We start from the raw sequence: 23,822 nt of genomic DNA on the forward strand, positions 1-23,822 counted from the left end.
ATAGTATCGGGAATGTGTTTATGTTTGTGAAATTCGAAAATAATATGAAAAAGATTGAATCAAAGGCTTTACAATACAATCTTTATCTATTGGGTTAGGTAAAATTATTGGGTTAGGTACAAATAAATGCATCACTTTGTGGAATTGAAAAATAACACTTTGAAATTTTAGTCTACATTTATGACCTGCATTAAAATATAATAAGAAACTGTTTGTATCATTTTAAAGTCTATGTTTCTCGAAGGACAAATCTATAAATATAATTGTTGTTTTTTTAAGATTTAGATATTTAATAATCACTTTATTATTTGGCGATTTGCATCATTTTTGTCCTTGTGCTGAGTATGTTCCAGCACCTTGTCTTTTTGGATGCGTCTGGCTCGATGGACAGCCCCGCTTACCGTCTGTTAGACTAAATTAATAATGAATGCTGACGGTCATAAAACACAAGTTAGAGTGAAAACTTGGCTCGTTGGATCATCAAACAATTGAAGCGATCAATGTGCTGTATTCAGAACTAATGCATTATGTAGATTGAGTACATATAGGCTTTATATATATATATATATATATATATATATATATATATATATATATATATATATATATATCTATATATATATATATATATATATATATTAATTGATATACTTAAATACATAATAATAGTCTAACAATAATAATATGTTAAATTTGTAAAACTTTTTTTTTCACAAAATATTATAAAAAAATGCGTTTTCATTTCATTTTATAAACATAACTGTAAACGTTTGTTATAGATCGTAATTCTCTATTTTCTTTTTTTGAATGAAATTGCCTAGATATATTTTTTTGTTGTTGTTTTTGTTTTCTTTTGGGATTTTATTGTCTGTATTGTCTTAAATTTAAGCGAATTTGTTTGTTCTTCAATTTTAGAGTTCGTATGATTTACGTAAATTCAGAGGCATGTTTAATAACATATTTGAATAATGAATAGAGTAAGCACACTGTTCATATAATTCAGAATATAACTAGCCTATAACAATATGTGAATGAGATATGGTCATCTGAATGGACCATCTCAGAATACTGTAAATACTGCTGCCTCGGTCAACCACGTTTCCAAACCCATTCATTTATTTAATAATAATAATAATAATAATAATAATAATAATAATAATTGATCTGTTCGTATTACTCTCAGCGAGCTTTGTAAATTAGTGCGAGTGAGGCGTATATGGGGTGTTTATGATGTCTGCGAAGGCAGCAGCGGCGTTTGATGGATGACCCTCTACCCACACACATTGCACTCGGTCGTAAACGAGCTTCAAGCTCCTTTTGTTGTGCTAGAGGTGCAGGCCTATGTCATTTCCGGGCATATGCACCCCTGCCCTAGAAGATCATGCAGTTTTATTCAGGATATGACGTTGTGAAAGTATATCATGCACCAAACGAAGATAAGATAATTTGACTTGCCGGCGTTAACAAAACATAACAATTGGATAATTTAACTTCTTGATGCTAAAACAAAACATTAAAGCAGAATAAATTCGTAAGCTAAGAGTTAAATAGGGTATTGGAAATATTTTGGGGGATGTCTCCTAAATTGCATGCGCAAAGATTGGTTGCATCAAGAATCCTGACACTGATTAGCTACTTGAGACGTTTCAGTAGCCTATCGATTTCCATTAGACACTATGAATAGATGAATAAACTATGATTTGAATATATGAGAATACATTTACAACCGTGAATCCATTAGTAGTTATTTTTACATAAAAACTTGAACAAAAAATATTTGGAGACCAAATGAATCTATCGGTTTACGCATGGCACCTCTTTTACCTGCTTAGAAAGTTGTGGGTCAGTTGACTGTAAATTATAATGAAGAAGTTTTTATTCTAAATGTTTTAGAAAAGCATAGGCCTATGTCTTAATACTCGTAGGGAGGCATGAAATAGATCTGTCAATAATGCCACCTTTAGACATGGACCTCTATTGTATGATATTTTACGATTTATGATTAAATAATTGTTTCAGGATTGTTTGCTCTGAATTTCTCCCAAAATATCCAGCTATTAAAAGTAGGGATATACAGACGCTATAAATAAAGGCTTGTATGCTATAGCCTACCCACTGTATTCCACGATTGGTGTACGATAGAGCTGTTGTAACATAGCTAAAATAATCAGATGTAAAGAGCAGCCTCTATTTAAAAAATAGTTTACAGTTAGATTACTATGGGCTGCCTTTCAACGAGATATGGTTTCCTAAAAAACAGCATTTATACTGCAAGTGGAGGCTCAACATCGCCCCCTTTCTGCTATCCGCCCTCTATCTCTAAACGCGTAAAGCTGGGTTTCCCTGTAACGTCACGGATTGAATTTAGACGGCAAGTTATTTCTAATGTACAACAATTATTTTACGATAACGCCTATTTCCTAAAAAAACACGTAGGCTCTTTATGAATGTTTCTCCCCGACATGAGAAGAGTGAAAATGCTGCCAAATATTTCTAAACTCAGTTTAGATATTAATGCTCTAGCACTTTTAACCATCATGCATCATTCATTTGACTGCCATGTTACAATATAATTGCAATATAGAAATGTACATTATCAGTCATTTCACGCGAAATATTTATGCATTTGTGCAAAAAAAAAAAAAAATAAAGAAGAAGAATTATTGTTAACAAAGGACTTTTTAAAAAGGTGCTCTCTTCTCATTTCTCATCTTCCTCCATTGCAGGTTTAAATCTGTTTTACTAGTGTTTTGCATGGAAGCTGCATGTTGCATGAGGCCATATCTGTATTGTAAGGCAGTATCCTAGTGTGCATCTGGTGAGTTTCCAACCAAAGGAGCACAACTCTTGGCTAAATAGTAATGGCAGATACCCTTACAATAATACACAATGTATGTTATATAGAGATTAGTGAGAGTAGCGGCATTTAATGAAGCTGCATTAACATACGAGGTTAGTTAAGATGATCCAAGATGGGTGTGTTAAAGCGTCAGTCCAGAGCAGTGTATCTTTATCTTTACATACTGCTTCCGATGTGTGCATACCTGTGTGACAAGTTAAAACATATAGACAGGAACGTGATACATAAATGGATTTTACCCTTTTTAGTGCAAGAGTAAAATGACTAACAACTGTCTGGTGTCCCGGAACACTAGGATAAGTGGGACCAAAGTAGTATGTAAGTGGTACTTTATCACTGTGATCTCTTTCCCAAAAGTGTTGTTATATGTGTAATACCACATGGATTAACAAGGGCCCCAGACCACTAGTAAGACTGTAAGGTGCTACTTAAATGGCTCTTTTCCCCTCCACCTTGATCTATGATACAATATAAACAGTATAAAGGCATTGTGAAATGTTAAAATTAAATTATCAATTACTTTTTAATCATACACTAAAATTTGTACCTGTAATCTAACTCAGTTACAGTCTGTTCACATAAATCTTGTATCGCCAGAAATGTATTCTTGTATATCGTTAAGAAATAAACTATTATGCCGCTTTTTGAGATCTTTTGCAGCTTGTGCATAATTAGTGTCTCTGTCTACTGGTGCACTTTTCACCCAAAAGTAAAAATTTTGTCATCATTACTCACCCTGAATTTTTAAGTCATACTAATGGGGTTAATGGGGTCCAGTGTTGTTTGAACGCCAGTATTCTTCAAAATATTTTTTTTTCTGAAAGAAAGTCATTCAGGTTTGGAATGACATGAAGATAAGTAAATGATGAAATAATTTCATGCTTGGGTGATCTATCTTTTTAACTGCTTTAACCCCAACCTGATACTCAAAGCAGTCAGACCCACCTTGTGTTGTGCATGATGATTATGACACAACTATTAATAGGTACAAAGCTAAGTTTCTTCTTTCTTGTAGTACACTCCACTTCATTCTAGCATTCTCAGTTATCCATTTGGCTACAACGAATTTGTATACATACTACATCCAGTACATCCCTTATGACTACTGTCTAGCACTTAATTGGGACCTGATTCCTCTATATTTGTTGTTTAAATTGCAGTCACGAATCATGACTCAAGAGTGTGAAGCAAAGTTCTAGAATGAACAAGAACCACCTGTCTTGTTCTTACCTTGAGCATTAGTGTGCGCAGGCTTCTTAGGTTTATGTAAACCGGGGCAATTCTGCTTCTGGGTGAATTTGCACCTCCTGTAAAGTTTAACTAACCTATGTCTTTAGGATGATTAGAAACTTCCAGGCATGTGTGTTGGAGCACATTTGAGCTGAACTCTGCAGCAAGGTGGCCCTTAAGAAGCATATTATAAAGCCCTCATGTAGACATTTTGTTTGATCCAGATTTATTGCTGGAATTGGAGGAAACTACATGGTGTCAGGTCATCTGTTTGTAATTTTAGGTAAGGTTATAGGGGTCAGACAAAGATTTTGGTATCTCAGCTCAACACAGCATTCAAAAGAAATGTTATGCTGTACTTCTGTAGATGGAAGTAATAGTGATAATTCATAATTTTCCAAATGTCAATCATTTATGCATATTTAAATGGTTTGAAAATTCAAAAGCTAACGTGTAGGCTATAAAATTACATGGAGGTGCTCCCAATGAGCCATCTGAGCCAGCAATTCAACATGAAAGTCTTGCATTTAGACTAAAAAAAACCTAAAAACCAAATGAAATGACAGTTCAGTTTTCACAAAGGCATAACCAGCGATCATATTCAAATTGACAATTGTGCGCATTCATCATTCTTGGTTCATAAATAGTTGCATAAGTAAATAGGTTTTGTTTGTAGCGGGCACTCATTAAGTGAGGTTACTGTAGGGCACAATCCGTTGTCACTTGATTGTTTAAAAACCCCGCTGTCTCCACCTGCTGGATAGTAATGGTACTGGCTCATTTGGCCCGTCTGATTGTTAAAATACATTCTCAATTCTGCTCAAGGAGGCACAACAACACTGCTCAATTTGGATGTCTCACTCATCCGACACACCAAATGTAGATCATGAAGCACATTACTAATGAGCTGATACACTGATGAATCAGGTGTGTTAAATAAGATGTGAAGCGTTGGGGGCAAGCACCCTTACTAAAACGAAATATTTAGAATTCCTAGGCTTGCCATTTAGCCAAAATCAGTGCACTTTTGTGATTCATCTTTAAGGATAAAAAAAACTAACAAGAGTGTTTTATTCGCTATCTTAAACATTCACGTAATGTAGGCTAAATATTAACTTTAAAGCAACACTTCGGCTTCTTTTACATGTTGAAGTTTAAATGACCAAAAATGCAAAGCAACAGTGATATTGGACGCAAGAAAAAGTAGCAATAGGTTGTGTTTCCGTCGTCACTTTATGCATGACGAGGCAACAAATGGGTGATCAGTTCTGCAACGTTTTAATTGTTACTGAGGAGTAATAAAGTAATTAGCAGAGAAAAAAGCCCCATTTTACGATGTTGTCTGGGGTAAAGCCTTTGAAGATTAGGTCTGCAGCAGTTTTTTTTTCTGTTTTCCTATAGCTATTTTGTGTGTTTATATATACAAACATACACAATAATAATTATAATACAATGAAAACTAATAATAATAATAATTATATATATATATGATGTGTTACTGTAATTTTAATTGTAATATAGGCGTTGGGCGTCCAGAAGTCGTTCCAGTTCCGCCCTCAATCGCTTTGCACCCCATAAACAGTTAAGACTGTGATTGTGGTTTATTGCCGCACGGCCACTAATATCGCTTGCAGGGGCAAGGCACAAATAGAATGTGCAGGCCTGTCTACGAGCATCAAACTAAGCTTTATTTATTTGGAAGAACGGCATCCAGGCCGTTAACAGGACACTAAACAGTGGGTTGCAAAATAACGGTAGAATAAGTGCGAGAACATGAGAAGTGTAAAACTGTTTGGAGGGCGGTAAAATATTTCTCTTTGTATAGCGTAAAAATACCATGGGATTGTAGTCATTGTCAGTCTCGTTCAGGAGCGATTTATTTGAGTCTTTCATGAGTCTGGAACTTTATGTGCTGTGTAGCACAGAAATACAGGACTGCAATTATTAGTGACAACTTCGCAATTTCGCAGTTTTTAACTTCATTAGAATGTAACCCAGGAAAAATTTATTCATTTCATATTTTCCCAGACCACTGGCATAAAGAGTCTTAACGAAATTTACTATGTATCAGAAATTTATTCATGTACATAAGTGGAATTTATTTGAAAACGACTAACATTTGAGGTATTGGCATATGCAATTAATGTGTTCACATATAACATTACAAGCACGTAAATGTTACAAAATTCACTGAAATATTTCAATGACAAACAACACAACATAAATTAATCTTAATACATAGGTAGTTCAAATACATCTTTACTGTGGGTTGTGAAGTTTTGGATTAGGTAAGGGGAAATATTTGAAGCAGACAAAACAGGTCATTTTAAGTCAAATTAACTTAATTTTTTTAAGTTCAATAAAATATATTTTTTTAAGTGTCTATTACCATATAATGTTTTTTTTTTTAACTAGGTATTTTGAGTTTACAGTACATATTTATATTGGGTACAGATAACGTGAACATTTTCATTGGTTTTAAAATGAAATATTTACATTCTTACAATCAAATTGTTCATTTTTTGTTAACTATTTATTTTTTTTTTTTTACATTAATTGGGGACTCTTACACTGTCTTAGAATTATAATCCTCCTATAATTTAAAACTTTAAATTTTGAATAAGGCAAAATAACCACAGACAGACTTAAGTGCAAGTAACTTGTTTATTAACCAAATATGACGTTCTTGAAATATTTGTAATCTCATATTATTGCAATGTAAACAAATGACGTCATTCAACATCCGGATCACTATAAGTTTTCTAAAACAATTATGAAAAACATTTAACTGTAACAAATTGAAATTATAAAATACAGATGTATGAAATGTAACACGTATTACAAATATTATAAGTATAATACAAAGCATATCTTTAGTGTTTTGTTACGTACACAAAATAAAGCTGAAGTTTGTGCACTGCAATGTAAACAGATACAGAATCTCTCAGTCACACCAATGTGCAAGTATCCAATGCGAACATTCAGTCCTTCAACAAGCATTTTACATTACAACTACTATAATATACAACAATTCTGTAAGAGGTTTAATATACAAAACAGTATGGCAGTGTGCAATTCTCTGCTGCAAGGAAGCCATCATTTAACTTGCAGTTAACCCTATGTGAAGATGCCTAATGGAAGCACACCATTCCACAATTTCAGAATTACCCGTGTATTATATTTGTAAATATGTCCTATGGTGTGACATTGCAAAGATTTAGAAATAAGAATTAAACAAATACCATTAAAGAGATTAAACTATTTTAAAAGATTTTTTTCCACATTGTTTGTTGTCACACCATACGACACATTTAGAATATGTCAATACAAATATATGTATTAGATCCACAAACATATTACACAAGTATAAAAATGTACAAAACAGGACTTCATTCAACTTTAACACATTAAAACTTCAGGAACAATATCTATAAAACCCATCTGTTAGATGTTTTACAGCAAGAAAAACAAATGTGCTTACACTACTGCTAACAGGTCATTTTTCAGACTCAGAACTCTAGGCCTCAACTTTCCATCCTCAAGACCCATCAGGACCTTTTGGACGAAGTCAAATGTGTTGAGCAATTGTTTTGGATAGTTAAGGTGCAGGGTGTATGTAAGTGCAAAGAGAATGACGAATGCATCAGCCAGTGTGGAGGACTCAATAACAATGTTACCCTCAATCAGAACTGCAATCCTCTCTGGGCAGAAAAAATGGGCATCTGATGATGTCTGATTGCTTAGGAGGAGCCCAAGTGGTACATCACTGATGTTCGGTTCATCAGACTGCTCCACCTAAAGACAACAAGAGAAACAATTACCCATTACTAAATTTTTTTTTAAAGCTGACACCAAACCTGCAGTCAAATACCAGCAGCGTTGGGGAAAGTTACTTTTAAAAGTAATGCCTTACAATATTGCGTTACTCCCTAAAAAAGTAACTAAATACGTTACTTAGTTACTTTTTATGGAAAGTAATGTTACATTACTTTTGCGTTACTTTCACGTTACTTTTTTAAATATGAGCAGGGCTTGATTGTTTTTAATATAAGACGTTCTATTTATAGCAAATGTAAAAGCCCTTTCACACCAAAAAGTGTAATGAATAAACCTCAGGCTGAAGGAAAAGTAAATTCACGTCTGTACAGTAAACACAGGAGAACAAGGTTCAACACTCTTCATCAATAAAAAAAAAAACAATGAAGCACAATTGTTAGTTTATCTAAAGTCATTTTTGATTATTAGTATGGTTGAACTGGATCATTAAAGGTCAGCAGCAAAGACACTGTTAATAAAATGGGAATAGATACATTTGTGTTATTTAATATATTTAGTTATTGCAGGTTTGCGTAATATTCTGAGTTTGCATTTCACTGTTTTGATTAATTTTGATGAATACTAAATCTGTTTTGTTTTTTGTTTTTTTTTGTGAGTGGGATGAATCCCACTCATTTAGTCTAGAACTACAGTAACATCATGTTCACACAGCGCACACAACGCCTCCATACTTCCGATTTCTCCCAATATGGGAACAGGAGGCTTTTCAGTCAAAAAATGGGAATACAAAGTAACTGGCGTTACTTTTTTGAAAAAGTAACTCAGATATTTTCTTGTAAATTAAAAAGTAATGCTTTACTTTACTAGTTACTTGAAAAAAGTAATCTGATTACGTAACTCGCGTTACTTGTAATGCATTACCCCAACACTGAATACCAGGACAGTCCAAAAAAGGCAAACACAATCACAACCTGCATATCTATTAACCACAATCAGATCATAGGTGTGTTCACATGTGACGGCAATTATTTTAATAAACTATAGACACTGCTGAATATGCACACTTACGTCCCACATCTTGAAAAAGCTGACATCACTCTCATGCATATACGGAGGGAGAGCCCGGAGTACCACAGCACGTCTAACATGGACATCAACTTGATCCTTTCATTGTCAGAAAAAAAAAAAAAAAATCATTCAGTATGGATGCTAATCAGTATAGCCTCACAACACTATTCATGAACCATTAGAGTTCAACTAAAGATAATTAAGCACCTTAACCAGGCATTAAGAATTGTAACCAACTGACCTGGAGGTCATAAATCCTGAAGAGCTGATCCAGGAGTTCAGAAGCTTTTCCTGTCCGAGAAGCTTTTTTCCGAAACAGGCTCTGAAGCCGGTGGGTATGTTGGTCCAGTTGAGCAAAGAAACAATTCTTTAGGTTGACATTTGTCACTCTGTGAAACTCAGCACAGATCTGTAAAAACATTCACAAAAAGAAACTTACACATTTTGAACATTCAACACAACCACAACAAACAATTAAATGTAAAGATCTTGAATAGTTATAATAAAGGAAATATTTGTACCTGCGACTCTAATTTAAGAGCAGGCCATCGTTTCAGGATTTCATTAACTGGTAGCTCATTACAGACGATCTCTTTGCGCCGCAAAGCAAAAGTGCTGTCCATTAACTTTGTGATCAGGACAAGATTTTTGTCAGTCATCTGAACTTCATCTATAATTCTTTGTCTTTGTTGTTCGAGGCTTGAAGCATCTTCATCTCTTGGGAAATTTGGAAGGAAATTAATCTCTGCCCTTTTTGGTCTTTTGATGTTCGTGTGAGGGGCATCTTTTTGGGGGTTGTTTTTACTCCTCTTTCCAGAATTTACAGCAACTTCCAGAGATCCAGCACGACTTAATTTTGTGCGGTAGTTGCCCATCTTAAATGTTAGGCTGTTCTTCCATCCATACCAACCTGCACAAGAGCCTGGCTCTTTTAGACAGGGATGCTTGTTGACAAGGGCTTCTGCTACCATAGAAATTTCCTTAACATTAGGGTATGCTTTATAGCCATGCATTTGTTCTGCTAGGGTCTCAAGAATGTTGTGCTTTTGTCCTCTATTTAACTTCAAAGTCTTTCCTGTTGTCTCGTATGCAGCATTTCCCTCAGCAAGTACAAGTTCTACTTCAAAAGAAAAAGTGGGCACTCGAAAAATGCAAGGCCATATTTCAGCCCTCTCTGGAATCCTTGCATGTGGCGATATTACTGTGTCATCAGATGTTACAGAACTAGCATCACTCTCAGATCGCACCACTATAAGGACAGCCTTCTGTGGAAGTTCCTCAATGTCTAAAAGGGAACATAGCTGCCCGTTGAAGTCAGGATCTTGGTATGATAGGGTAAAGTCAATGGTGAGATCAAATTTCTCTTTTATCTTTGTTTTTAGCTCTTCCACAGATGCTGGACGTGAAGATAAAGTCATCTTCCTCACAATGTCAGTGGATGTATGGACATGCAGGAAAAAGTTCTGCGCTTCCATTCCTGTAAAAAAAAAAAAAGAAAAGAAAAAAAAAGCTTGTGTCAATGTTTTTCCCAACTTAATTTAAAATGACTAAGTCAACATTTCTAAATGCATTTTAGTCATCCAGGTGTTTGATCAAAATGAACCTTTTCTGTGTTAACACCAAATGTCCATCAATGTTGTATGCTGGGAGACTTACTGTGTCATTTAGTTCTGATAGCTCATGCACAGAGAAGTTGTCCAATGATGTCAGCTTAAATGATCTTAAATGCTCAATGTACCAGCACTCGTAGGACCTGCACAGAAATGACACAGAGTTATTTACAAGAAGTATACATTCAATCTTGCAAAAATTAGGAAGTCCCCCTGACTGTCCTGCAGAAACAAACATTCCATTTGCATAATCTGTGCCATGTATGGAGACCACTGATGTGGTATATATATTTTGGCTGTCTGTCTTGGTCTTTATGAAGTCTTTCGCCACTTGAGGTAGAGTAGTAACCTGCACAGAAGTAACACTTCTGGTTTGTATTTGGGGTTTGAAAAAAGATGGGGCATTCATATGAAAAGCCATCATGGACTGATGCCTATCAGCAAGAGTCTTCGAGACATTTTTGAAATTTTGTGTGTCATGCATCACCCTTTTAAAAAAACGATGTTTCCCTTCGAACCTCATGGTCCACAGATGAACCAGAGGCCCAAAACACTTGATCAGTTCCGGGTAATGTTCAATGTAATGGTGTTTTGGTCTGAGATTAAAGTCTGGAAACACAGCTTTAAGAGCCTGTCTATGATCACTTATTTTGGTCTGCAGGTACTGAAGGGATTCCTCTGTGAAAGAAGGACATAACACAAGCTGGACAATTTCTTTAAGGTTCATTATTATGTCCCATGTTTCATTGCCTTCTGGAACCTTACTTCCTATCATCAAGGGTAATAATCTCAGCAAAGCAGAATTTTCATGTCCATTTCCTCCAATACTTAGTTTGGCAACAAAAGTCTTTGGGATTGGTTGTGGCTTATCAATCTTGTCAAAATGCTGATACGGAAATGTGCGAATCTTTGTGTTCAGATATTCAAGCGTGAAATACTTCCGCCGAATCATTTCACGGATGCACAAAGCCAACTCAACAGGTACAACACCCTCAAACAAATCATGCAGTATATCTGGTGGGAAACCTGTAACGGTATGAAAATGCTGCAGGGCCTTGCTAAGAGGACACTCACCCACAACACCTAAATGAGCTACATTTTCTTCCTGCACAACTTTTTGGACATGTAGATCATGAGTTTCCTTCTTTCTCATGCTGAACTCTCCTTCAGAAACTTCGCTGATCTGTATTTGTTCTGTAGTACAGCAACAGAATCTGCAGACGTATTGTCCTCGAAATGACTGCACAAAGCCTGCAAGACCATGAGCAGCCAAGTTATCAGCTGCAACGCACAACACGGTGCCCTGAACACGCTGACCAAGGGTTTCAATGAAAATGCCATCCTGTTCAAGAGTTTGCAAGTCTTTCAACAAAGGTGACAGAATACTTTCATAACCACACCTCTGCACGTCAGATACTTTGCATAGCAGCGCTAGCTGTATGACATGTAGGCTGGACCTATACTTACTGGGTAGGTTTGCAAGCAACCAATATACTGCACAAAGCTTGTGGATTTTTCTGGATGTGCCTAAAGGATTTGCTATTTCAAGGTCATCCATATACAAAATGAGTGACAATTTCAGCTCTCCTGCTTCTGACAAAAACTGGTTTTCTTTAAAATAGGTTCCATCTTCATGAGACATGTACATTCCTGGTGATGACGGGTTGGCTTGAATTTTTTCATTAAGATCAGTATTTGTAAACATAGCTTGAAGCATTTGTAGTACTGGAACATATACCACTGTGCATTCTCTCAAACCTACAGTATATTGTACTGGCATTACCAGAGGGTAGTTGCTTCTCACAAATGTTTTCCTTCGCTTAGAAGTAGACAGCTCTGCACCTTCCGCAGTTGCACTGACAAAAACATTACTTTTCATGATAGCTTCAACTAAATCATTAAGAAGGACATCACTGATTGACTGTTCATGTTCTTGAAGAACCGTCATAATAGAGTCTCTCACAAGAGGTTTGGACAGTAAGAATATCTGCCCCAAATTCTCAACTATGTCTTGTATTGCCGTCTCTGAAACATGAAGAATACTGTGCATTTTCAAGAACAAAGACGACAAGTTGCTTTTTAGTTGAGCTTGCAATTCACAAGTATCATAAGTCGACTCAAGAGGACTATAGTCAGGACTTTCATGCTCAGGAGGATTCTGAGGAAAGTCAGTAGCTGTAACTTGACCCAGCATTGTGGGGCTGTCAGTTTCTGTTAAGATAATATCATTCTTAAAATTTGACAAATGAGCATCAGCATCTGGATGATGCCTACTTTTGTGGGCATTGAAAGAGGTATACACATTACTGCGATAGTGACAGTCTTTATATGGACAATCCACCATCTCATGTTGTTTTAAATGTGCCCTTAAATGACTGAGGATAGTTTTCCCATTAAAAGGCTGCTTGAAACCACATTTAGGACAGAGGAATGAAACCCTTTCCATTGGATTCACATCATGCTCCATCTGAGTATGTATTCGTGATAAGTGTATTTTTAATGCATTTACAGTCTGAAATGTGCTGACACAGTCATCATGGACACGTGGTAATGGACTGACTGAAGAAACACTGCTATGATGTAAACGATAATGTTCCAGTACATGTGTCCTTTTATCAAAGGCAGCAGCACAAAGTTTGCACCTCCAAGCCATTGGATTTTTGCTTAAATGGTTCTATGTACACTGTCCTCAATCACATTTTAGTCACTATATTGCAATGTGTCCATTGTTGTTAATAGTTTTTCAACATACCGCACTGAAAACTCTGTCTGCTGGCCAGCTGCTTCAGTTTTAACCTAAAAAAAAAAATTGAAGATTCAAAATTTAGTAAGGTTGCAATGTTCACAAAAAACACTTATCAGTATACTGTCTGCTTTTTAAAGTGTTAAAAGCTAAATACCAGCACAGAAATGTGTAATGTGGAATAGATAATCTTAGTAACACACACTTCTGCATGAACATTAGTAAACTAACACAGTATTTATTGCATTTATCTCTGTGGTACATGTTAAAGTAACAAACTCTGTAAAAAAATGTAAACATGCATATAACTTGTTAAGGTAAAAAACATAATTAAGGTAGCTTGTTTTAATCTGTGCTTTAACATTGACACTCAGGTAAAGGCACCAAGCCGATGAATTCGTTCCAAAATATCTATATTTACAAAAAAATATATAGGGACAACTGAAACCACGCGTGTGTGAACAGAGCAAATTTGACGAGAGTGGCTAACAGCTAACGTTACAAGGAAAGTGTGTGCCGCCAATTTTTCCCTGGTCTAGCACGCCACGTTTGTTGGTCGTCACCACAATCATTATTCAAGTGTTTTTTTTTTTTTTTTTTTTTTTTTACCGCAAAACGCGAACCCCAACTGTGACTGTTTAACAAGGATAATGTCATGCCCGAATTCAATGATTACCGGTTTGCTAGTTTGCGATGCACATCATATTTACTTGTAAAGGCATAAAATAAATCCACTTTCAAGACACCAAGTTTGCAGATAATTGTAAAAACGACAGTAAAATATAATGTTAATAGATTACTTACCAGATTAATGCTCCCAAAACCAAAATCGATATAACAGCAGACAGCGTGGTCAAAACGGAGTAAAACTTTGTCCGATGATCTTCGTAAAATTGCTGCATGCTACAGCGCGTGTCTTCTCAGAAGTATTCACAGAATACTGCCACTGTGAAACCTGTTTCGCTATATTTTCTCAAATTTTCTAGACAAAAAAAAAGCGCACCTGAGGCAAGCAGACCAAAATGGCGAACTCTCTCCCAGGCGCAGATGAGCATATACGTTGAATGCACATGGATGTGACGTCAGGCGGGATCGCGTTAAACTTTGAGTGCTATAACAAAAATATATTAAAGCGGTTGAGCACTGTAAACTTAAAAATAAAAAAATGTACACATGACGCAGAAGATTTGAGACTAATGAACTTTTTAATTTTTTTAAGTTATTACAACCCATTTTATTTATCAAACCTTTACTGTTCGGTCTTACAGTGTAGGTAGTCACATTAAACATTGATACATTACGCTACAAGTCATTTTTGAATAAAAAAAAATCTGAAATTCATTCATATCATCAGCATTTCACATCGCAGAACACATTTCCCTGAAATCATGAACTGGTGCTTTAAAAACTTTTAAAAAACAAAATGTTAACATTTAAAATGTACAGAAATCGAAATGCTAGACCTACAACAAGGAAACCAAATAAGAGAACTATCACCATACAAGCTGTATACATAGACACAATTATATATTCAAGCATACCCTTGTTTGTGCAATGTACATCTAACATTACAAAATGTATTCTATCAATAATAATCTACCGTGGTTGTGCGTGAGGAAAAAGGCTATTTTCACAAACACCTTCGCACAGTGCATTCATAGTTTTCCACTTTTTAAATGTCTTTTGGATGATCTTTATTGCATTTCTTCATCTTCATCCTACGATTTTGGAACCAAATTTTGACTTGTCTCTCGGTGAGATTTAGAAGTCTTGCCACTTCATATCTACGGTCGCGTGAGAGGTACATATTAAACAGAAATTCTTTCTCCAGCTCAAGAGTTTGATGCTTAGTGTATGGACAGCGCTTTTTCCTAGTGGACTTCGCATGCAGCCAGTTGGACACAGGGTTATCTGCAAGAAGGGTCGGAGAGAGAGAGCTAGTCATGTTGCCACTTGAAAAATACTGCGGCCATTTTATGATCAACGCGCGAGAAGAAAAAAGAGTCTAATATAGGCTATGATACAATCTTGATATGCTGAAACTGGAAAGCACAATCACGGATTGCATGCATGATCGAAAATTTTATGTGCAAGCTAAAACTTTCTTCCTACTGTCAATTTTTGCATCATTGAATAAGGGATAAATAAGGGTTTTACTGTCTATAAGGGAAAAACATGCTCAAAAATCCAGATTTTATGTTTAATGGCAACAATTGTGCGTTTATATCCGGTCTTTTACATCACATTTAATCAAATGTAATTTGTAGAGCAGCACTTCAGAGAAGCTTTGTTACATGTTACATGACATGCAGTCTATAGTCTATAATGATTAATTATGCTGCAAATATGTGGCATTTTTAATTACTGGACACATTTCATTGAAATTGCATATATGCTGTCAAATGCAAATGCACTAGCTTATTGCCACCCCCAGAACGAAAAGAGAAAGAAAGGCCTATTTAGAAGACCTTTAGGCTTCCTTATAACCTACTGAAAATACTGTACAATATAGGAATGTTTAACTAGAATAAACAGGCAATGTTGATGTCTCTCACAAAAGACAAGCTTTATATTATGCACAAACGAAGCCTATTGAATTCATCTCTTAAAGTAAAATTAGTCCTACATATTCTGATACATTCTGATATAAAATTAGTTGCACTTACTTGGGTCTAGATCCGGTTTCCTTTCTGCTGGAGCTTTCTCATTCTGTGATCCGTTGGAAAGCGCATCGTCCAGTACCTTCCTCTCTGCTTGAGTCGTGTTATTGTCAGTCTCGGCCACAAGTAATGTATGCGTGGTGCACTCACCACTCCCAACCAGTGGTTCAAGTTTTATATCATGGTGTGTTTCTGTGGATAATCCCGTGAAGGACAGGGCAGGCAGCGGTTCTAACGCCCAGGAACGCACGGATGCTCCATCGGTTTCTCTTGTTGAGCATGGGTGATGAATGTACGGGTGGTAGGCGATAGATGTGCCTGGGGGCTGCATGGGACTCCATGACGCACCAAAAATTGATGATTTGGCTTGGAAAGTGTATTGCTCCTGTTCGCCATATTCAAGTAGCGTCAGTTCCCGAGCCTGCTCCTGGACCACGGGGCCAGATGAGAACCTCGCCGCCAAATGATCGTCATTCTCGTGTGGAATGTGTGAGTCAGCGTAGTAACTCAGTGTCCCCAATGTCGACATAACAAAAACAAGCACAGAGAGCCCAGCCGAACAGATGCACCCACAATGAAACTGACACAAAAGCAGAATCCGTTGAAATCAAGTAACTAACTACTTGACTTCGCTGTGAACTACAGACCTCTGATAAGTTGAATCACTGCAGAGATTGGATTGGATGTGCTAGACACGTGACTGTGGGAGAGAACGTGGGAGATAAAGGGGGAAGCCTAACCAGTGCACACTGTTAAATGGCCTCCATTTTACAAGTCATTTTTTTAATGGTGTAGTCATATGCTTTTATGAAGGTGGATTGGATTTTATTCATGTTGTTAAGCTTCAGCTTCTAATAACCAATCGTAACAAAAATAGTTATTTGAGAAGCGTTTTTGTAGAATTTCCGCATCCAGTTTTTAATGGAGTAGGTCTACTGTTTGCAATAATAAAATAAAACCCCAAACGTGTAAAAACGTTGTCGTGTCATTGCATAGGCCTCTAAATACCTGCAGTTCAATTCAACTGCCCCTTTTTAGACAGAAAGTTTATTTTTCACAAATTTTGCACAACCCCAAAATAAATTTATGGAGAATACAAGTAGTATTCCGCGCGGACTAGTTGAGCACAAGAGGACATAAAATAGTTCAGAAATAAAAAGGATCTTTACGTGAGCCATATTTGTACTTTATATGGCAATAAGTGCCACTGGATAGTTGAGATATGACCTGCTAAGTGACCAGTCATTCAGTAACAACGCGCTCAAACCTTCAGCCTGCTCCTCAGCAAGGCACACTGTGAACGTGAACTAAGCCGTGAACAAAACTAACTGAAAAAAATAATAATAATACAAAAGCTTTACCGGACTTTATCAGATACTTGTACAAAACAGACCTTTTGTTTTATGTTTCAAATTAAGCTATAGGTTCTACGCATCAAAACAAAATCTTAAAACAGTTCAAATCAAGCCGTAAAGATTAAAACACTGAAAAAGAATTAATGCAATTGTAAACTGTATTAATTGATCAACACTACTAAAAAAAATAATAATTAAAAACTTGATTTTTATCGGAATGTCACAATCACAATGTTATGTAATGATATTATATTGTTCTAGTATTCTTGAATAAGCTAATACAAGACAAAAAAGGGATTGTTTTAGTAATATCCTATACACTTTCAGTGAAATTGACTGTATGCTTCATAATTAAAAATTTGTATTTGTAAATATATTTGCAGTGGTTAGACTTAATCATAAACGTATAGCATCTAGATTTGCACGGCATTATCGACAATAGCTTGTATCGTATTTGGAAATCAGCAACCTATTTGTAACATTAAGTATGAGTATATGCAGTGTTGTTTTAATAGTAGATACACTATAAATTTAAACCTGATCTTTTTTTTAGTCTTCGCCATGAAAACACAATAGAGGTTTTCTCTCCCTCTGGTCAATGAGCATTGCTCTGATCTTGTCCTCCGAAGAGTGGATCTCTGGGCTCTTCAACAGACTTTGTTTATAACGGGCTATTACTCTGTTTTTCTTCGGGTTGTAACTTGGCTGTCTGGCCTGAATATGGCCAATAAAGCCTTTGTGCTTTTCCTCCGGTCCAGCAGACGCATCCGGCAACGTGGGCGTGCTCTCAGTCTCAGTCGCGCACGCGGCTTTGGCCAAAGTGCATTGATCGTAACCGAGGCCTTGCTGTCTACACCTGCACTCCAACATTTACTTTTTATACAACTGTAAATAAATTCACCTCACTAGTGCAGTTCGTGCATTAAAATGATGTCGTTAAAATAGCCTATCATGTGTTGCTGAGAATTGCTGGTCTTTTTTTCAAGATAAAATATACTTTTGTAAAAAACTTTTCAGAATTCACCGCAACATGTTTGTCTTGTTGTTGTGCTGATTCTCACTGCGAGGCAATTAAGACAGTTTCGTGTTGTGTGGATGTAAAATAGATCCCAACAACATAAAACTACCTAAATCACTTAGCAGTTGTCTTTGTTTCTTGCTTGTGAAGGTAAGAAGTTAAGAACGTATTTTTATATTTTCTGCAGAAGGCCTACAAATAATAATAATAATAATATATAATATATTATATATATATATATAATATATATATATATATATATATATATATATATATATATATATATATATATATATATATTTTTTTTGCACATTGCTGTGGTCTTAACCAGTGCTAGCTCATAATACTTGTTGAGTTTTCATTGAATGCTCCCTTAAATGAAAATAAGATTAAATTAGAAATAGAACCCGAACGTTGACAGGAATATAATTGTATTTATAATTTTTGTGTGACTCTTCACGGGGCCAGTACTGGCTGCGTTGAGAATTATATAAATCATGTCATTTTACAGTCAGCAAAGTTACAGTCATCGTTTCTCCAAAATCCCCGTTATAAAGAAAGCTCAGAAAAACAGGAATGTTTTGTACTAATTGTATTTAAAAGTAATATAATTTTTACGTACATGCCTTTATTTATTTTCTTCCATGTAATAATTAATTTACATCTGAGACCATCTCTTTGGCCTCTGTTTCCAAAAAGATGGTACCTTTGATTGCTGTTAAAATAATTCAGGAAGTCCCGTAATGTTTATAAGTTTCTACATTTTAAGAACCGGACTTTCCCACTTATGCCTAGAACAGCAAATACATGACAAGGTCGTACTTAGAAAGAAACGTATTGTTATTATTTAAAAACTGTTTCATAATAGTTATTATTACAACATGCAAATACCGCAGTTATATACAGTAAATATACAATATAGTCTGAATGCTATGTACAATGAACACCTTCAGCATTCTTATATTTTCTTCTTGCTTTTACAGTGAAGTGGGCTACTCTTGACAGTTTATAAATAACCATGACATGTTATGACGACTGAGTTGTCAAATAAAATTATACATAAACAGATAAAAACGTCAACAGTATAAGACACACAATAAGTTATCAATAGTATCTTGCACAAGTCATCTATGCACAGTGCACACACACCTACGGAGACGATTTGTTGTATGTAGGCTACCAATGCAGCTGATGGAGGAGGGCGCCAGAGATCTATAAAGCGAGGAGGCTTCATGAAAAACTGAAGTTGGCCGACAACTCTCGGATTCGGTTTTCTCGACTCATCTTCTTCAGCTTCATCCGTCGGTTCTGAAACCAGATTTTGACTTGTCTGTCCGTGAGGTGAACGCTGCGGCTGATCTCGAGGCGACGCTCTCGTGTCAAGTACATGTTGAAGAGGAACTCTTTCTCCAGCTCTAGAGTCTGGTGTTTGGTGTAGGGACAACGCTTCTTACGGCCACTCTTCGCCGTCAGCCAGTTAGCTGTATTGTTGCTTTTGGAATCTCCTGCTGGAAATTTGAGACAATATTAGTCCAAACTGTCCAACTGCAAGCCCCCATTTCACAACACTGTAATGGGATGCAATGACCTTACACGCCCAATGAATGTTATTTATTTACAAAACTAATATCAACAACATGTAATATCCATACAATAATTCCACTTGCTGTTCAACATTAGTAATACATTCTCACATAAGCATTTAATTTAAAACATGACTCTTTTGATACTATAGTGTGTAGCCATATTAATAGTATGAGTATGAATTGAGTTGCGATTTATTAATTCAGTTGTTGTCTGTTATCTGATTATTTCATTTTTGTTTGTTAAAACAATAGCCTGGGACACTGATGACGCTTTATCTGTCGTTTCTTGTAAGAACAGTAAAATAATAATTTTAGTTTATAGGCATTGCAACTAATTATAATCTCCGCCTATGCAAGAAAATTTATAATTTTATAAACGAAATCGTGATTACAATATCAAGGGGTCATAAACAGAATAATAAAAAATAGGCTTGCTAAATCCATATACATAGATAGACAGCACTGCGTTCGACGCAAATGAATGTTGTGCTATGTGAAGGTTTGCACAGAGTTTTGAAAAGATGTTTGTTAAAAGAACTTGTGAACAATATGCTTAAAAAAAATGTTTTGCTATTATTAAAACGTGAGCTTAAAAAACGAAAAAATGACCATTGCACATTGCATTTGGCACGAAGGATGTTATGTGTAAAGGATAACAGAGACGACTACAGACACCAGGACTTTAGCTAAATTGGTTTGGGCGTTCTAGACGACCTCAGAAATGTATTTAAAAATAAAAATAGAAGATTCTCGCACATAATTGTGCTGCCAGATCTGGCCAAGCTAAAGCCTAATGGGGTATTTATTAAATTAATTAAAATAATCCGAAAAATTACATTAATGCTACATGCAGTTAAATAAAAATCAGAAAAACAATTCCATACATTTATCGCGCGCAAATGCGGTAATGTTTTATACGCGCCCAAAGGACATCCGAATCATTTGAGCTGGGCAACAACAAAACTAACCTTTAGTAACAGTGACCGCCTTCTCCGGACTGTCCGGTGGTTCTGGAGATGAAGCGGTGCCAGTAGACCCCCTTAGCTCCTTGTTTCTTGCCGGGGCACATGGTGCGCATGTAGGAGGTTCGCCGCTCTCTTCCCTGCTCGCTTCTGCTCCTGTGGCTGAAAGAGAGCTGTCAAATCGGGTAGAGCGTTGAGCAGCAGCATGAGTCGATACAGACTGGTTGTCTGGAAAACCTTTAGATGTGGTGCATGTCTGAGAGAGACGGAAGTAACCAGGTACCGGAACGCAGCCGTTATCGTTGCTAGATGGACATGAGTTTGGTGTCAGCCGGGAGTACGATATGTCCTCTGTAATGGTGTCTTTTGGACACTTCTCAGACTCGTATAAGCAGTAAGAGTTTTCCTCTTTTATGGTGGGCGAGAACGACCGTGGGGCAATTTGGTTGTTAGGCTGTTCAATGCGACAGGACCTCGACGTCTCCAGCCATGTTTCCATGCCTTGATATGGCCCACACGTAGGGACTACATTTTGCGAATTGCTCTCATTCCGTTTGAGTCCAGAATGATGGCAATAGCCACAGTTAGACAGTCCATAAGAATACTCGGAGGTCGGCTGCAAGTAGACTCCGCTGTTTTGGTAGTAGTGCCCACTTCCCTCGGCCCTTCCGTGGATCAAGGAGTCTACCAGAAACGAATTTCCAGATGGACTATCGGAGCATGACATCTTTGTGGTATAATTTGACGGTGGAAGAAGATTGCCCTTTCTGGATGACATTTCTTGTGCAAAACATGCTGAATATGATTACTGATAACTATACAACTCAATGTGAGCTAACAGCCAATTAAATGGCAACGAGCACCGGTGACTCCTCCCTCTGTGTGCACGTAACCCATGTGTCCCAGATCTTTTTCAAGCTGCTACATTTTTTTGAAGTCAAATCTACATAAACCCGATCAGTCATTTCTGAAAATATAAACGAATAAAACCAGAATTTAACGGGAACAGCATTATGTTTACGACCACTGACTTTGTTAATACTGACATCGCCGCTTAGCCACAAAGCCTTGTGAGCCACGTAGCCTATATAAAACCCAAAAGCAACAAGGTATCGAAAAGGAGATCAAGTGCTAAAATAGTAAACCTTTATGATACACTGTAATTGCCCCAACAGCCCTTTAAGCACATAAACAGTGAGTTAAGGTTTTCATGCACGCGGTGGGTCAAAACTATTTATTTATTTACTCAAGTTCAAAACGAGAGGCGGCTTTCAATCTGCTTTTCAGAAACACATTATGGGGTGGATATGGATTTCCATTCTGTAGAATAAAGATGTGATTAACTTAAATTTACATGTAGGCCTATATAAGCTTTATAATTACAATGTTCAGTTACGGATTAATAGTAAAAAAAAAAAAAAAAAAAACTTTTATATTTATTTATAGAGAGAAATCTAACCACGATCCCATAACATTTAAATTATTTAAGTATATAGCTATTTCAACACAATTGTTGTTTGTGATTAAATTTACCTATGCCTACCTTTGGCGTTCAGGAGATATTATATCTCAAAATCAGCCTGTGATGTCGAGACCGCAGTTGTATATATTTGTCATTTGATTTGCATTTAATATAATTCCAAACTTCTAAGGTCTCAGTTTTTTTCTATTCGTTTTTTTTTTCAGCCTGTGTGGCTTAATGTGATGTGGTAAATGGTCATTTATTGTGCTATCTCTGAACTTTCCTTCCAACGGTTTTTACGCTGTCAAAAATACTTCACAGTATATATCCACAAATAGGCCTGATTCTTTGTTCGTATAGGATAATCGTCCTGTAGCTGGAACATATTTATGATTAAAATAATAAATGCATATGAGCATTAGCATGCACTTTTAAATATCGACCTAATAGCACAACTAGTAATTCTGACTCGGGTCTAGAAAAAGAAAAGGCTACCAAAGTAGCCTTAACCTAATTTTCTTAATAAACAAGTTGTCCTTGCTCCAATGTTTGGATTCACACTGTCTAGTGGAGGCTTTTACTAATTACAATGTTACCATTAAAGACGAGCTTTTATCACACAAGCTGAAATGTATGTCAAATAAAAATGAGCAGTTATTAAAAAATGTATTATTATTCGAATTACTTTTCGGCTTGACAGATGAATTTTAATAATTGGAATACATTAATTTTATACTTTCTGCATTAAGATATCAAAAGGGCTTAAGATGGGTAGGTCTAGCTATTGTTTTAAAAGTAAATGAATTTTAATTAGCCAATAAAGACCATTCATTTTATAATTAGATTTTTCATTTAACACATCACAACAATTTGCAGAAGTTTTTTGAGTTTTATATGGCGTAGAATTTTTTTTTAGAATAATACAAAAATGCATAAATGTAAAACTGTAACTTATAGGCTAAGCCATCAAGAATCAAAACACGTTGTCTCCAATTTTCCTACAATTTATAAAAAAAAAAAAATAATAAAAAAAAACACTCTTTTAAATGAATCTCCGGTCAGTTTGTCAGGAACAAACAAATAGCATACTCTGAGACTGTTACAAGTGGTAGCCTACTACTATTTAAATTAAAAGATTTTTATCATCAAACAAACTTTACTTGCAGGCTACGTTTTGAGCATTAATATGTTGCTATCATCTAAAATATAATAAATAAATGCAATGCTGACTAAAATTTATGAATGGTAACTTGGCTGTTTACCTGAAACAGTGTCTTGGATAGTTTACGAAGACGTAGTCCTTTGCCCGTACACAAAGTAAACGTTGCAGCATGGATTTTAGATACCCGGCAATGACATTGATCTAAAGTGCGTCACCCAGTGGACAAGAAATGTATCGCCGAAAGAGCGAAATAGTGAGCAATCCAGTCGAGGTGCCATGATGGGACACTGAGACAAATGATGGCGGAAAGGTCCGTGAACACAAGCTTT

The 23,822-nt window shown here is 36.1% G+C and overlaps 3 protein-coding genes across 6 annotated transcripts; all 3 read right to left on the reverse strand.

Moving 5' to 3' along the window:
• Positions 1–6,740: 6,740 nt before the first annotated feature.
• LOC109051360 lies at positions 6,741–14,956 on the reverse strand. 2 transcript variants are annotated; one of them, XM_042772298.1, is made up of 7 exons: positions 14,093–14,956; positions 13,298–13,341; positions 10,592–10,688; positions 9,457–10,412; positions 9,177–9,344; positions 8,936–9,031; positions 6,741–7,885 (listed from the first exon to the last, which is right to left on the reverse strand). In XM_042772298.1, the coding sequence occupies exons 4-7, from the start codon at positions 10,408–10,410 to the stop codon at positions 7,568–7,570; spliced, it is 1,536 nt and encodes a 511-aa protein (XP_042628232.1). In that variant the 5' UTR covers positions 10,411–10,412; positions 10,592–10,688; positions 13,298–13,341; positions 14,093–14,956; the 3' UTR covers positions 6,741–7,567. The 2 variants fall into 2 exon arrangements, with proteins under 2 accessions (XP_042628232.1, XP_018924459.2); XM_019068914.2 differs by lacking the exon at positions 10,592–10,688 and having other exon boundaries at positions 9,457–9,821; positions 13,281–13,341.
• Positions 10,657–16,477, reverse strand: LOC109109705 (homeobox protein Hox-A9b-like). Its single transcript, XM_042771893.1, has 2 exons — positions 15,955–16,477; positions 10,657–10,688 (listed from the first exon to the last, which is right to left on the reverse strand). The coding sequence occupies exons 1-2, from the start codon at positions 16,475–16,477 to the stop codon at positions 10,657–10,659; spliced, it is 555 nt and encodes a 184-aa protein (XP_042627827.1).
• Positions 16,478–18,898: 2,421 nt separating this feature from the next.
• LOC109108753 (homeobox protein Hox-A10b) lies at positions 18,899–23,576 on the reverse strand. Of its 3 annotated transcripts, XM_042772301.1 has the most exons (3): positions 21,107–23,576; positions 20,876–21,031; positions 18,899–19,829 (listed from the first exon to the last, which is right to left on the reverse strand). In XM_042772301.1, exons 1-3 carry the CDS (start codon positions 21,645–21,647, stop codon positions 19,552–19,554), a joined length of 975 nt encoding a protein of 324 aa, XP_042628235.1. In that variant the 5' UTR covers positions 21,648–23,576; the 3' UTR covers positions 18,899–19,551. The 3 variants fall into 3 exon arrangements, with proteins under 3 accessions (XP_042628235.1, XP_042628234.1, XP_042628233.1); XM_042772300.1 differs by having other exon boundaries at positions 18,899–19,826; positions 20,876–23,575; XM_042772299.1 differs by having other exon boundaries at positions 20,876–23,572.
• Positions 23,577–23,822: the final 246 nt, after the last annotated feature.

This window comes from Cyprinus carpio, chromosome A16 (assembly GCF_018340385.1).
Source record: "Cyprinus carpio isolate SPL01 chromosome A16, ASM1834038v1, whole genome shotgun sequence".
Taxonomy (NCBI): domain Eukaryota; kingdom Metazoa; phylum Chordata; class Actinopteri; order Cypriniformes; family Cyprinidae; genus Cyprinus; species Cyprinus carpio.

What these genes read in the sequence shown, in the direction of transcription:
- LOC109051360 (XM_042772298.1), bottom strand. Translation starts at nt 10,410, where the DNA reads ATGGAAGCGCAGAACTTTTTCCTGCATGTCCATACATCCACTGACATT. An exon ending in CTCTTAAATTAGAGTCGCAG is followed by an intron (nt 9,345 to 9,456) that starts GTACAAATATTT and finishes ATGTTTTTACAG; the next exon opens with ATCTGTGCTGAGTTTCACAG. An exon ending in GCTTTTTCAAGATGTGGGAC is followed by an intron (nt 7,886 to 8,935) that starts GTAAGTGTGCAT and finishes TGTTGTCTTTAG; the next exon opens with GTGGAGCAGTCTGATGAACC.
- LOC109109705 (XM_042771893.1), bottom strand. Translation starts at nt 16,477, where the DNA reads ATGTCGACATTGGGGACACTGAGTTACTACGCTGACTCACACATTCCA. An exon ending in GAAACCGGATCTAGACCCAA is followed by an intron (nt 10,689 to 15,954) that starts GTAAGTGCAACT and finishes ATTTCTGTGCAG; the next exon opens with GTCCTACGAGTGCTGGTACA.
- LOC109108753 (XM_042772299.1), bottom strand. Translation starts at nt 21,647, where the DNA reads ATGTCATCCAGAAAGGGCAATCTTCTTCCACCGTCAAATTATACCACA. An exon ending in GGCGGTCACTGTTACTAAAG is followed by an intron (nt 19,830 to 20,875) that starts GTTAGTTTTGTT and finishes TCAAATTTCCAG; the next exon opens with CAGGAGATTCCAAAAGCAAC.